Raw genomic sequence first — 11,843 nt, forward strand, 5'->3', positions numbered from 1 at the left:
CCCAGGACTCCCACTCGCCAGTCCAACGCACAACCAGTCGTGCTAATAGAGCTGAGCCCAATTAGCAGGGCTGTAGTCGCTGGTTCATGGCTGGTACTAACTGTGGGGGCTACGATCACCCCCCTGATCTTTGGAGCGCCCACACTTCACGCCGTGGACCGCCGCACACGACATGGACCTCTCCCTCACGCAAGGATATCACGCTCCTCATCCTGCCGACAACGCCAGATTGTAGTGAAACGCGGAAGCGGGGATTGAACCCGGGACTCCCACTCGCCAGTCCAACGCACAACCAGTCATGCTAATAGGACTGAGCCTGATTGGCAGGGCAGTTGTCGCTGGTTCATGGCTGGTACTAACTGTGGGGGCAACAAAAGCATTTGTTTTGCACAAAAAACATTCCTTGGGCTAAAAACAGCCCCACAAGACTATGGTTTAGTGATGAAAAGTGATGATTCATCACTTTTCACACATTTTGTTGTGACCGTTTTATCCCAAGGAATGTTTTTTGCCTCCGCGATTTGGGCAAATGCTCCCGGCATACAGTCTGGCAAACCGGAATAGAAATGATGAGTGCGAGATAAAGCGGATGTGACGCAACCGCTCCCTTGGTGCAGTAGCAATAACATGTCCTACTGGAAGTGTATGTCTCCTTTCTTTATTTTTAGGGGCATTATTTCGTCTTTCTCTGGTGCTGTTGGTGTTACTTCCATGATGTTTTCAAACGTTTTCTTAAACTATACACCCATTACAAGAATAGGCCGCTCGAATGACTTTGTCTGAGCTATTGTGTTTCTGTTATGTTTCCAATGGGACTACAGTTCAGTGCAGCACTGGCTACTTCTGATACTCGCCGTTCGGGAGCTGCCGTTCCAGACTCTATATAGCATTTGGAGATTGTGGAATAGTTGCCTGGCTACGCGAGACTGCCCATGGACTAATATGGATCACACACGTGAACTCATTCCCCTGCTGACCATTCATTGATCACTGCAATAAATGGTAAATGGTTCATCCTGAGCTGAAGTGAAATGAAAACATATTTTCTTGAACGGAAATGATGAACAGATGATAGCTTCCTGTCTTGGCATTAGGTGTTGTAGGTGTAGTTCCAGACTCTATAGCAGGGGTCTTCAACGTTTTCAGGCCAAGGACCCCTTAGTTGAGAGAGAGATGAAGCAGGGACCCCCATAACCTGTTTCCATATAGTTTCATTGTTTGACAGCACAAACATCAGTGTATTTTGGATTCATGTCAATTTGTGTTTTCAGATATTTGCACTTGAACCGTCAATACTTGACCTTTCACTTTGTACTTAGTGTGCTCTTTTTTCCCCTCTACACCAAACCTCTTTGCCGAAAACGCTGCGAGGCATTGTGAGCTTGTAGATCAGCTATTTTTGTCTAAAGTTCTCAGAATATGGACGCTAGGGTTCAAGTGGTTAATATAAAAAAGGGGGAAAAAAAGTTTCTATCACACAAATATTTGGAGGACCCCCTGTAGTAACTCTGAGGACTTCCTAGGGGTCCCGGACCCCCTGTTGAAGACCCATGCTCTACGGAGATTGCACGAGACTCCTCTCTCCCCCCCTGGCTCCTCTCCTCTCTTCGTAACATGTGTTTCTGGTTATGCGTTTGACCCAGTTCTCAGCTCTGACTCAGCACAACGGGCAGCGTGGTGGAACCATGACCAGGGGAAAGAAGCACATGGCCACGCAATGAAGAGGTTATGAGGTAAGAGGAAGACCTGTCTGTCTGTCTGTCTGTCTGTCTGTCTGTCTGTCTATCTGTCTGTCTATCTGCCTGCCTGCCTGCCTGCCTGCCTGTCTGTCTGTCTGTCTGTCTGTCTGTCTGTCTGTCTGTCTGTCTGTCCTATCTGTCTGTCTATCTGCCTGCCTGCCTGCCTGCCTGCCTGTCTGTCTGTCTGTCTGTCTGTCTGTCTGTCTGTCTGTCTGTCTGTCTGTCTGTCTGTCTGCCTGCCTGTCTTGTCTAAATGGAGATACCTACCCTACCAGTCAAAGGTTTGGATACAACACACGTTGAATGAGAAGCTGTGTCCAAACTTTTGAATGGTAGAGTATGTCTATATATATATATATATATATATATATATATATATATATATATATATATATATATATATCGCAGGGTTTCCTGCAGCGCTTTATTGGCCAGGGGGGGCCAATAAAGGCCTAAAATCTGTACACCCGGCTAAAAGAGAAGAGTGAGTATGTTGAGAGCAAAAATAAGAATTAGTCTAAAATAAGGGAATTAATTTAAACAAGTTAAACTAATTAATTAATTAGAATATGTCGGCACACGCGCCAGAGTCCCCCCCCCCCCCCCCCCCCCCCCCACCTGGCCAAGCCTTTTTCCTGCAGGAAACCCTGTATCGTCGTTGTCGGGTGGAAACCTCGTATCTCCAAGTTTCACATTTCTTTACGTTCTTTCGCAAAGTAAAGCCCTGCTTCATCATACAAGGCTGTCGCACAAAAGTAGTGAAAACGGCAGATCTACAAGCACACAACGCCTCGCGGTGCGAGGCGTTGTGTGCTTGTAGATCGGCTGTTTTCATTAGTTTAAATCATTTTTAAAATGATAAATGCTGTCGGGTCAAAACCTCCTGACTCAAAAATGTTCATTTTTGGGAAAATGAACTCCAGTGGAATTAGGAGGTTTTGACCGAAGGGCTTTTTACTACTTTTCATTGGTTCAATATTATTTCAAACCAACACACAGACGTAAAGGGTGTTCAATAGCACATATTTATGAAAAAAAGAGAGGGCCAATCGGTTGGAGTTAGCTGGTTTGGCAGAAAGTGTGGAGTTAGGAGGTTTTGTCCCAAGCACTTTTTACTACTTTCCATTGGTTCAATATTATTTGAATAGCCCTGATTCATGCAAAAAAATATATAATAATATGTGTGTGTATGACCCAGATAAATTAACTTGAACCTTGACCTAGATACTCACTCACTCTCTCTCTCTCTCTCTCTCTCTCTCTCTCTCTCTCTCTCTCTCTCTCTCTCTCTCTCTCTCTCTCTCATCTTACTGTAACACACACACACACACACACACACACACACACACACACACACACACACACACACACACACACACACACACACACACACACACACACACACACACACACACACACGGGAGCGACTAACCTCACTGAACCCATTGGTCAATGATTGGCCACAGCAAACATGGTGGGCTGGGTTCTCTACACGCTGCTGTTCTCTCATATTCATCTTACTGTAAGCTAGATCAGCTGTTCTCAACCTTTTCAGGCCGTGACCCCAAAATAGTATTATTTTAACTGGGGACCCCCCACCATCCTGACGAGCACTAAGAGTTGAGGAATTACATTTTGTACAACACGTTGCGAGGCGTTGTGAGCCTGTAGATCGGCTATTTTCACAATGTCTGCCTCTAATATTTGCAATGTTTAATTTGTCATTTTAGAGGTATTAAAAAAAGTCCTTAAATTGTCACTTAAGAAATGTGAAGATACCCTCTATGCGCAGAAACTTATGTTGGTTTGTTTACTGTTGAGTGAGAAAATAATCTTGCACGTTAAGTTAATCATCTGGGGACCCCCCCAAATTACGCTGACTCAGTGATCACTCAGAAGTCATGTGTCACCGAGACACAGGATCTGACACTAATTTTCACCTGATGTTCAAGATTCAATGTATCCCCTGAGCAAGCAGGCAGGCTCTATTAGCTCAATGGTAGAAATGGCAAAAGGGTAGGGTTCAAATCCGGGTTAGAAGAGGAAAGTCACACAGTGCAGCTGTAAGTGATCTGTTGTAGGCGGATAAAACGACAGTTATATTAACATCTGTTGAAGTATAGAGGGTTTAAATGAATACTTTGCCCCCCAAAAAATCTCATGAAGCATTTGGTCTCATTTCCAAACCATTCCTGGACTCATAGAAGTCGATAGGAGGTCGGCTACTTTCGCTGCTTGATACCACGCTGAACTATAAGCATAATCAAATCAATACTGGAGATGTGGTGTAGAGAGAGGGCAATTCTTTCAACATGAGATGCTACATTGAAGTTCAGGAGAGTTTGGACAAGGCAGTTCTCTTGAATGCTGCCTTCTGGTATGGCATGGAAAGAGGGGCGTTTTTTCATTTCTTTCACCATAGTAAAAACTGCATTCATGGTCTGGAGAGGGCACTTTTTACAGACTGATAAAAGGGCAGGGGCTCAAGCCCCCTTTGATGTCTATGTGTGCAGTGCACGTGCCTGAGAGAGAGAGAGAGAGAGAGAGAGAGAGAGAGGGACAGAGAGGGAGGGGGAGAGGGGGAGAGGGGGAGGAGAGAGAGGGTAGGGCTGGAAGCTGGGCATGTCAGGCAGCTCAGTCATCCTAGAGAGAACATAGAAGAGGAGAGGACACAAGAGTACGAAGTAGTGGTGAGGAGACAGGAAGGAAGGAAGGAAGGAAGGAAGGAGTCAAGGGAGCCTTAAACTCAACTCAGGTACAGTGTTCATTTTGTCGATTAAGACTAAGACTAAAAGACTACAAGATTTCAAGCATTTCTTTGAAATGTTGTCGTTAAGACTATACTAGACTAAAACAATTTCAGAAGACTAAGACTAAGACTATTATTTGTGTTATTCAAAATACTAAGTCTAAGACTGATGGCTGTAAAAGTTAACACTGGTGTGACTGCAATGAAGTTAAAGCCAAATACATATTTTATGTATGGTTTAGTTTGACCAAGTAACAGGCAGTAGAAGACAATGACTTGTTCAGAATGATGTGGTTACATTTAGTCTAAACTAATTAGCCTAAAAGACAAATACTAAAAGACTAAGACTAATCCCAAAAGAAGACTAAAATGTTTTGATATTTAGTCGACTAAGACTAGACTAGACAAAAACAATTTCAGGAGACTAAGAGAAGAATAACACTAAATGGTGTGTTATTCAAAAGACTAAAACTAAGAGTCGACTAAATCAAGATTTGCTGAAAAAATGAACACTGCTCAGGTACCACGTTTTCTGCTTCTCTTTGTCACTGCTTCACCGTCACATGTTTCTGTGTGTTTGCAAACGTATTGCATCCGTTCAGACAAGTTCCATCAGACTGTGCATGTTTGATTGCATGTACACAAACACAACTCTGTTGCTGATTATAATAACGGATGAACGTACACCATGTCCCATTTCAAAACCTCACACATATCCTGCCAGCGGCAAGACAGTGGATCTTCAGAGCATTTGGAGAACATATTCTGCTTTTCGACGGGAATGGAGTGCTTTCTGTACAAAATACGCTCCATTCTCCATAAACAAATACATAAAAGGCAAAACAGGGAAAGAAACCCATGCAATTTGCAAGACATTTTCAGGAAAAAAGCAGCGAATACTGAAGAGTAGAAATGTATGAGAATATGATAGAGTGAATGCATGCGTATAGAATAGGAGTGTAATGAATGGGTGAATGGAGGCCTAAGCAGCTGTGAATGTTGGCTTACTTTCCTTTGGCCTCTGACCCAGGTAAATGAACATGAACCTTGACCTAGAAAAAGTCTCTACTCTCTCTCTCTCTCTCTCTCTCTCTCTCTCTCTCTCTCTCTCTCAGTGCTCCCTTACAGAAACATATGGAAGCATTATGTTCTCTGTCTTCTCTCTCTTGCCTACACATTCTTCTTGCACGTACGTGGAGCGTTGGGAGGCTTCCAGTACAGCTGAGGGCGATCCAGGCCATTGTGAGGAGGTTCAGAACAGTCAGAAAGGAGGCAAATCTTTGCTCCGGCGTGCTTGCATAAGTTTGGGTGCGAGTGCGTGTGTGCGTGCGCACACGTGTGTGTGTGTGTGTGTGTGTGTGTGTGTGTGTGTGTGTGTGCGCGCGCGCACATGCGCACGTGCATGCGTGCATGTGTGTGGTTACGAGGCTGCATGAAGAGGTCATTCAATGCGAGTGTGTCTGTCTGCCTGCATGCGAATGGGTGGATACGCGCGCATGTGTGTGTGTGTGTGTGTGTGTGTGTGTGTGTGTGTGTGTGTGTGTGTGTGTGTGTGCGTGCGCGTGTGTGTGTGTGTGTGTGCGTGCGTGCGTCTGTCTGTCTCCTCCCCCTATCTATTCATAGCCTACCTGGACGCAGACACATGGACTTGAACATTGACCTAATAATAAATGATAACAGATGACCCAGTGAACGCTGTCTCTCTCTCTCTCTATTACAGAAGGCCATTAGGAGCTGGTCCATGATATGAACCAGGTCAGCTGCGTACACCAGTGACCCCTTGGCGCCCCGCTGCCCCAGTGCAGCGTCACAGAGCCCCCAGAGGGACCCCCAGACGCTGCCCCAGTGGAGCGTCACAGAGCCCCCAGAGGGACCCCCAGACGCGTGGCTCCGTCGTCGTGCAGCTGGGCCCCAGCGCACCAGCGGGCAGAGTGGTCCAGCAAGCCATACGCACCGGATCTCGAACCGACGCTCAGCTCTGTGCACAAACCCAGGTAAAATAGATGTTTTGTTAAAGCGCCACTTGGGCACTTTTTTTTGTTCACAAATATAAATGTAATTGTGTCCAACTGTCCAAGCTGTAGAATGCACTTGAAAACTACAATGATTGTTGCTACTCTTGACCCACCAAATGCAAGCTAACCCCTGAAAATTCACAAATGCAGTGTAAAACATCACATTTCTCTTACCAAATTGTAATGCTGTGATCACTTACTGTAGGGAAAGGAGGATAGAAAAAGACCTCCGCCTATGGAAAATGTGCATTCTGAATGGTGAAAAAGACTCAAGACCTCATTGGAGACATATATAGTGAATAGAGAAATTGTCCATCAAGGTGTCATCAATTGATAGGCAACATTTTATGAATATATTTCAAACAATGTAAACTCTACAGATGTTTTAGTGAGAGTAGTGCTGTAATATTAGTAATGTAAAAGTATAGGGTGAAAAATGATAAAAACAAGTACAAATAATATGTAATAATTATGAAATATGAGTAATGCATGGATGAAAAAATACAATGGCAGCTGACCTCTGTAGCAGAATCAACATTGAAATTGTAATTTGATTTTGTCTGTATTGATTTATTGACCAATAACAGAACAAAAACAATTGTGTGACTGGTATGGGGCTCAAGGAATAGTTCACCCCAAAATGACTTTTCCCCCCCAATCAATTATTCTCTCCAAGAAGACTTGAGTTCAGTAAAAAAGAAAAACTGTGTTTTTGTCACATTTCTAAGCCAATAATTCTAATAAATGTACCTCCACTGATTCCAAATGGAATGTGGATGATTTGATCCTGACAAACACAAGAGTTGAGGCATTACATTTTGTATAACGGTTGGGTTATTGTGAAAATAGCTGCTATTTTCACAATTTCTGCCTCTAATATTTGACGGTTTGGCCAATGTTTAATTTGTCATTTTAGAGGTATTAAAAAGTCCTTAAATTGTCACTTTAGAAATGTGCATATACCCTCTGTACATTTAACCTTTATGTTGTTTTGTTTACTGTTCAGTGAGAAAACAGTGTTGCACATTAAGTTAATCATCTGGGGACCCCCCAAAAGTAATTTGGAGACCCCCCCCCAGGGGTCCCGACCCACAGGTTGAAAACCACTGACATAGTTACACACTCACTCTACTGTGACAGGTGACCCGGGACCACCAGACATAGTTACACACTCACTCTACTGTGACAGGTGACCCGGGACCACCAGACATAGTTACACACTCACTCTACTGTGACAGGTGACCCGGGACCACCAGACATAGTTACACACTCACTCTACTGTGACAGGTGACCCGGGACCACCAGACATAGTTACACACTCACTCTACTGTGACAGGTGACCCGGGACCACCAGACATAGTTACACACTCACTCTACTGTGACAGGTGACCCCGGGACCACCAGACATAGTTACACACTCACTCTACTGTGACAGGTGACCCGGGACCACCAGACATAGTTACACGCTCACTCTACTGTGACAGGTGACCCGGGACCACCAGACATAGTTACACACTCACTCTACTGTGACAGGTGACCCGGGACCACCAGACATAGTTACACGCTCACTCTACTGTGACAGGTGACCCGGGACCACCAGACGAAACCATCGTGCCAAGCATCAGCGGGAGCCAGAGAGGCAAGCCAAGAGGACCCCGCCACCATGAGCTCTGCCCCAGGGAGCGGTCCGGCAGACTTGCTGCTAACAGCCGCCAGGCTCGCACGCCGAGGAGGAGGAGGCAGGATGGAGGCCCCACCCCCATCCTGCCAGGCCCCTCCCCCCGTCAGCGCGCTGGCGCGTGCCCTGCGGCTGCAGTGCCCAAGGGAGAGCGCCCCCGCAGGCAGGAGGGAGGAGTGCTCGCGGCTACGGGGCGGGCAGACAGGCGGTAGGTGAAAATATTGCACGTGATTCAAGGACACATATGACCCAAACCACTGGAATACCTTGTTTAAATTACATTTCCCCTTCCTTTTATGCAAATCATTGAGGGGAAATCTCGATATGTCTACGTTTCATTATTTTGAATAAGGGTTAGGGTTAGGGTCAAGCTCCCAGAACCTTGGGGGAGCTCTGAAGCGCCATGGTCATGGTGGCCGTTTTGAGGTACTGCAGTTGGGGACAGAAACATGAACGCGCATCTAGGCTTCTTTGTATTGACTGCGCGTTCATACCGGAAGTGCTCGTTCATGAATTGGAGCCCCAGCGCGTCCATGAACACAAACTATGACGCAAAACGCGTCACATAGGCCCGCTACGTCACGTTTTTACTACCCGGAAGAAGGGGTGAAAACGCTTCATGCGCTGGGTGAGCAACTCAATGCAAGTGGACGGGTGGGGATATCCGGTGTACTCTCTATACTTCTTATAACTCTAAGGTTAGGGTTGGTTTATGCATAGTTTTACTCTAGGTTAGGGTTTGGGTTAGGTTTAGGCATAGTGGTTAACATTCACCAGGTTAGCATTCACCATTGTCGGTAGGTTAGCATTTCACCAGGTTAACATACACCAGCGCCGAACAAATGGAACGTCGAACAAATACCATGTCGCAATATCAACAGGCTCCCCTCCAGTGGTGCAAAATGGTGATTCAATGTTTGGGGGGTCACGAACGTCACTCAACACCTAATATACAGGTCTATTGATATGCATATTGACTTGTTTCTTTGTTAAAACAGTTGTCGAGGTGTGAACTTGGGGTGTGCGAGACTCCGGCTCAGAAAAGATATGGGTCGTTGGGGGCGCACGACCCAAGACTACGGCATTGAATCGTATCGATCGTATTGCACATTTTGTGTATACTTTTCTACAAATCAGCGCTAAAGAACATGAGTGATAAAAATGTTAAGAAGGACATCCCCATTGTCTTTTGCCCATTAAAGCCCCACAAAAGTCAGCTATAGCTTAGTAGCTTTCCAGTCTCCTCAAAATAAACAACTATACTACTGCATCTCACAAATGCCACGTATGATAAAACAAATCCTTCTTTACTTTATCTCTTTCACAGGTTCAGTGGGAGAGCGAGAGACGGGTGTCGATAGAGGGACGGCTCCTCCTGGTCTAGCGGTCGGAGTCGTGCAGACGGGTGCGCCGGCGGACGACCGGGGGACAGAAGGAGACAGACGGAGCGGGTTAGGCAGGCAGGCGGGCACCGTGAGGCAGACGGCCGTGGTGTCCGTCCGCTTGTCGGGCTGTCGCAGGACGTGGAGACTGGCCGGGCGATGCAGGGCCTCCATGCTGCCCGTCATTGCCGAGGGTCCTTGACCTTGGCAAGGACCCCCAAACATCTCCCAAATCCTAGAGCAGTGGTTCTCAAACACTGGGTTGGGACCAATTTGTGGGTCGAAGACAGATTTTGTTATTATGTGTCCCTTTTTTTATTATTATTATTTCCTAGTTTTTCCTTTTTTTGTAATTGTTATTATTCCAAAAAAATCAAAAAACATTCCCAAACGCCTTGCAATGCAAAGCGCTGTGAGCTTGCAGTTCGGCAATTTCCTTGCCTCTTTGTTACGTACTGTTTGACAATTTGGCCAATTTGACAAAAAAAAGGTCTTAAAAGTCTTGTGCAGATGCCCTTTATACACGTATAACTGAATGTTGGTTTGTTTGCTTTTGAGAGATATCATTTGTGGACCCCCTTGGGGTCCCGACCCCCAGTTTGGGAACCACTGCCCCAGATAGATAGATAGATAGATAGATAGATAGATAGATAGATAGATAGATAGATAGATAGATAGACGGACGGACGGACGGACGGACGGACGGACGGACAGACAGACAACAGCAATTGTTAGCAACTCATCATGATATCTACAAGCCCACTTCGTGTTGGGTTAATCTGGATCAGCTATTTTCAGATTGACAAAGTAGGGTTTAATTGGGTAATGTATGTTTTGTAATAGTGTAGTTGAGAAAAAATTGCCTCTGATTAGTGGATTAAAAGTGTACTTATGTACTTGTAGGCTACTTGAATAAAATGTCCTTCTTCCTTTCCACCATTGAATGGATCCACAGTACACTGAACACTGGCGACACCTGCTGACAAAGGTGTGTTACTGTAGCTACATTGAATGAAGACATCAAAACCATGTAAATGTCATGTTTTTTTTGCGGAATATGGAGACTTTTCCAGTTCGCCGCGTGGTGCAACTCACTTAAGTGTACTTCAGTCTGACAAACAACCCTTGGTTTTGGCCAGGACTATTATAGCAGAGGCATTAGAACCTCTCCTGAGGTTATTTTATCTTATTACCAGGCTTGGTTGAATGCTTGATTCTGATTTAAGGTCAAGCGCTGAAATCAGCGTATCCATCATGTCTGCCATGTAAACAAACACACAGCGTCATTTACAACTAAACGTTGTTCTCAAGAATGTTTTTCAAAACAATTGAGGCGAGAAATAGACGACGCAGTATCAGAAAACTGATTCTATTTTACCTGTCCATTTTAACCACGACAATAGCCGCTCTACAAATTGTGAGCTTGTAGCTCAAAATGCTATTTTCACTTTCTTTTCTTTTCTTTTCTTTTCTTTTCTTTTCTTTGTAGAAATGTTTGGAGAAATGTCACCCACAGTGCCCACATTAGGGAAGCCAATTCGATCAATTGCAATGCACTGAAAGCCTACATCCTCTTTTCATGGCACAATGCAAAAGATGTGTGAGTGATGATTCTAACAGTGTTCCAATGTCATCACAATCAATGTAAACCAAAAGGTCCGCTGATGTAAGATGGCTTGTGTGCTAGTGTGTTGGTGGCTGTTTTATGAAAGTTAAGAGCTCCTCATAAAATAACTTTCATAACACTCTCAGGAATTTACTCAGCATTGTGATAAAAGTTAGATTTAACTTTAGATGTGCAGATGTTTAATTTTCTTCACTTTCTTTCTACTCCTATGAACTACATTTAATATTATTTTCAATGATGTCCAAAGGCCCCAATGACCGCTGTGTTCGGTTAATTTGACTAATCACATTGGTCACCATCATTTCTTACTCCTTTACAGTAGAGGAACATAGTTACATCTGTTCTGTTTCATTCAATATTTTTCTGTCTTTAAAATAATAAATATTTTCAGTTGTCATGATTCTGCTGTCATTTTCTCCTTTAACACCATTTACCTTTTTACATCATACTATAGCAGGGGTCTTCAAGGTTTTCAGGCCAAGGACCCCTTAGCTGAGAGAGAGAGATAAAGCAGGGACCCCCTCTACATATTGTATACATGTGTGATGTAGATTCTCATCGATTTCATAGACAGATTCATAGACTTGTTTGACACAAAACCACTTAAAATCTTAAATCGATGATACTTAAACTTGAACTTTCACTTTGTACTT

At 44.5% G+C, this 11,843-nt stretch overlaps 1 protein-coding gene across 2 annotated transcripts; it reads left to right on the forward strand.

The window, feature by feature from the left end:
* The first annotated feature begins 1,656 nt into the window (after window positions 1–1,656).
* Window positions 1,657–11,587, forward strand: LOC308305051 (uncharacterized protein). 2 transcript variants are annotated; one of them, XM_080749693.1, is made up of 4 exons: window positions 1,657–1,733; window positions 6,209–6,482; window positions 8,086–8,389; window positions 9,509–11,587. In XM_080749693.1, exons 3-4 carry the CDS (start codon window positions 8,167–8,169, stop codon window positions 9,763–9,765), a joined length of 480 nt encoding a protein of 159 aa, XP_080605819.1. In that variant the 5' UTR covers window positions 1,657–1,733; window positions 6,209–6,482; window positions 8,086–8,166; the 3' UTR covers window positions 9,766–11,587. The 2 variants fall into 2 exon arrangements, with proteins under 2 accessions (XP_080605819.1, XP_080605818.1); XM_080749692.1 differs by lacking the exon at window positions 1,657–1,733 and adding an exon at window positions 4,368–4,494.
* Window positions 11,588–11,843: the final 256 nt, after the last annotated feature.

The sequence above is a fragment of the Nannobrachium achirus genome, assembly GCF_963921795.1.
Source record: "Nannobrachium achirus genome assembly, chromosome: 19".
In the NCBI taxonomy this organism is placed as follows: domain Eukaryota; kingdom Metazoa; phylum Chordata; class Actinopteri; order Myctophiformes; family Myctophidae; genus Nannobrachium; species Nannobrachium achirus.

What these genes read in the sequence shown, in the direction of transcription:
- LOC308305051 (XM_080749693.1), top strand. Translation starts at nt 8,167, where the DNA reads ATGAGCTCTGCCCCAGGGAGCGGTCCGGCAGACTTGCTGCTAACAGCC. An exon ending in ACGGGGCGGGCAGACAGGCG is followed by an intron (nt 8,390 to 9,508) that starts GTAGGTGAAAAT and finishes TCTCTTTCACAG; the next exon opens with GTTCAGTGGGAGAGCGAGAG.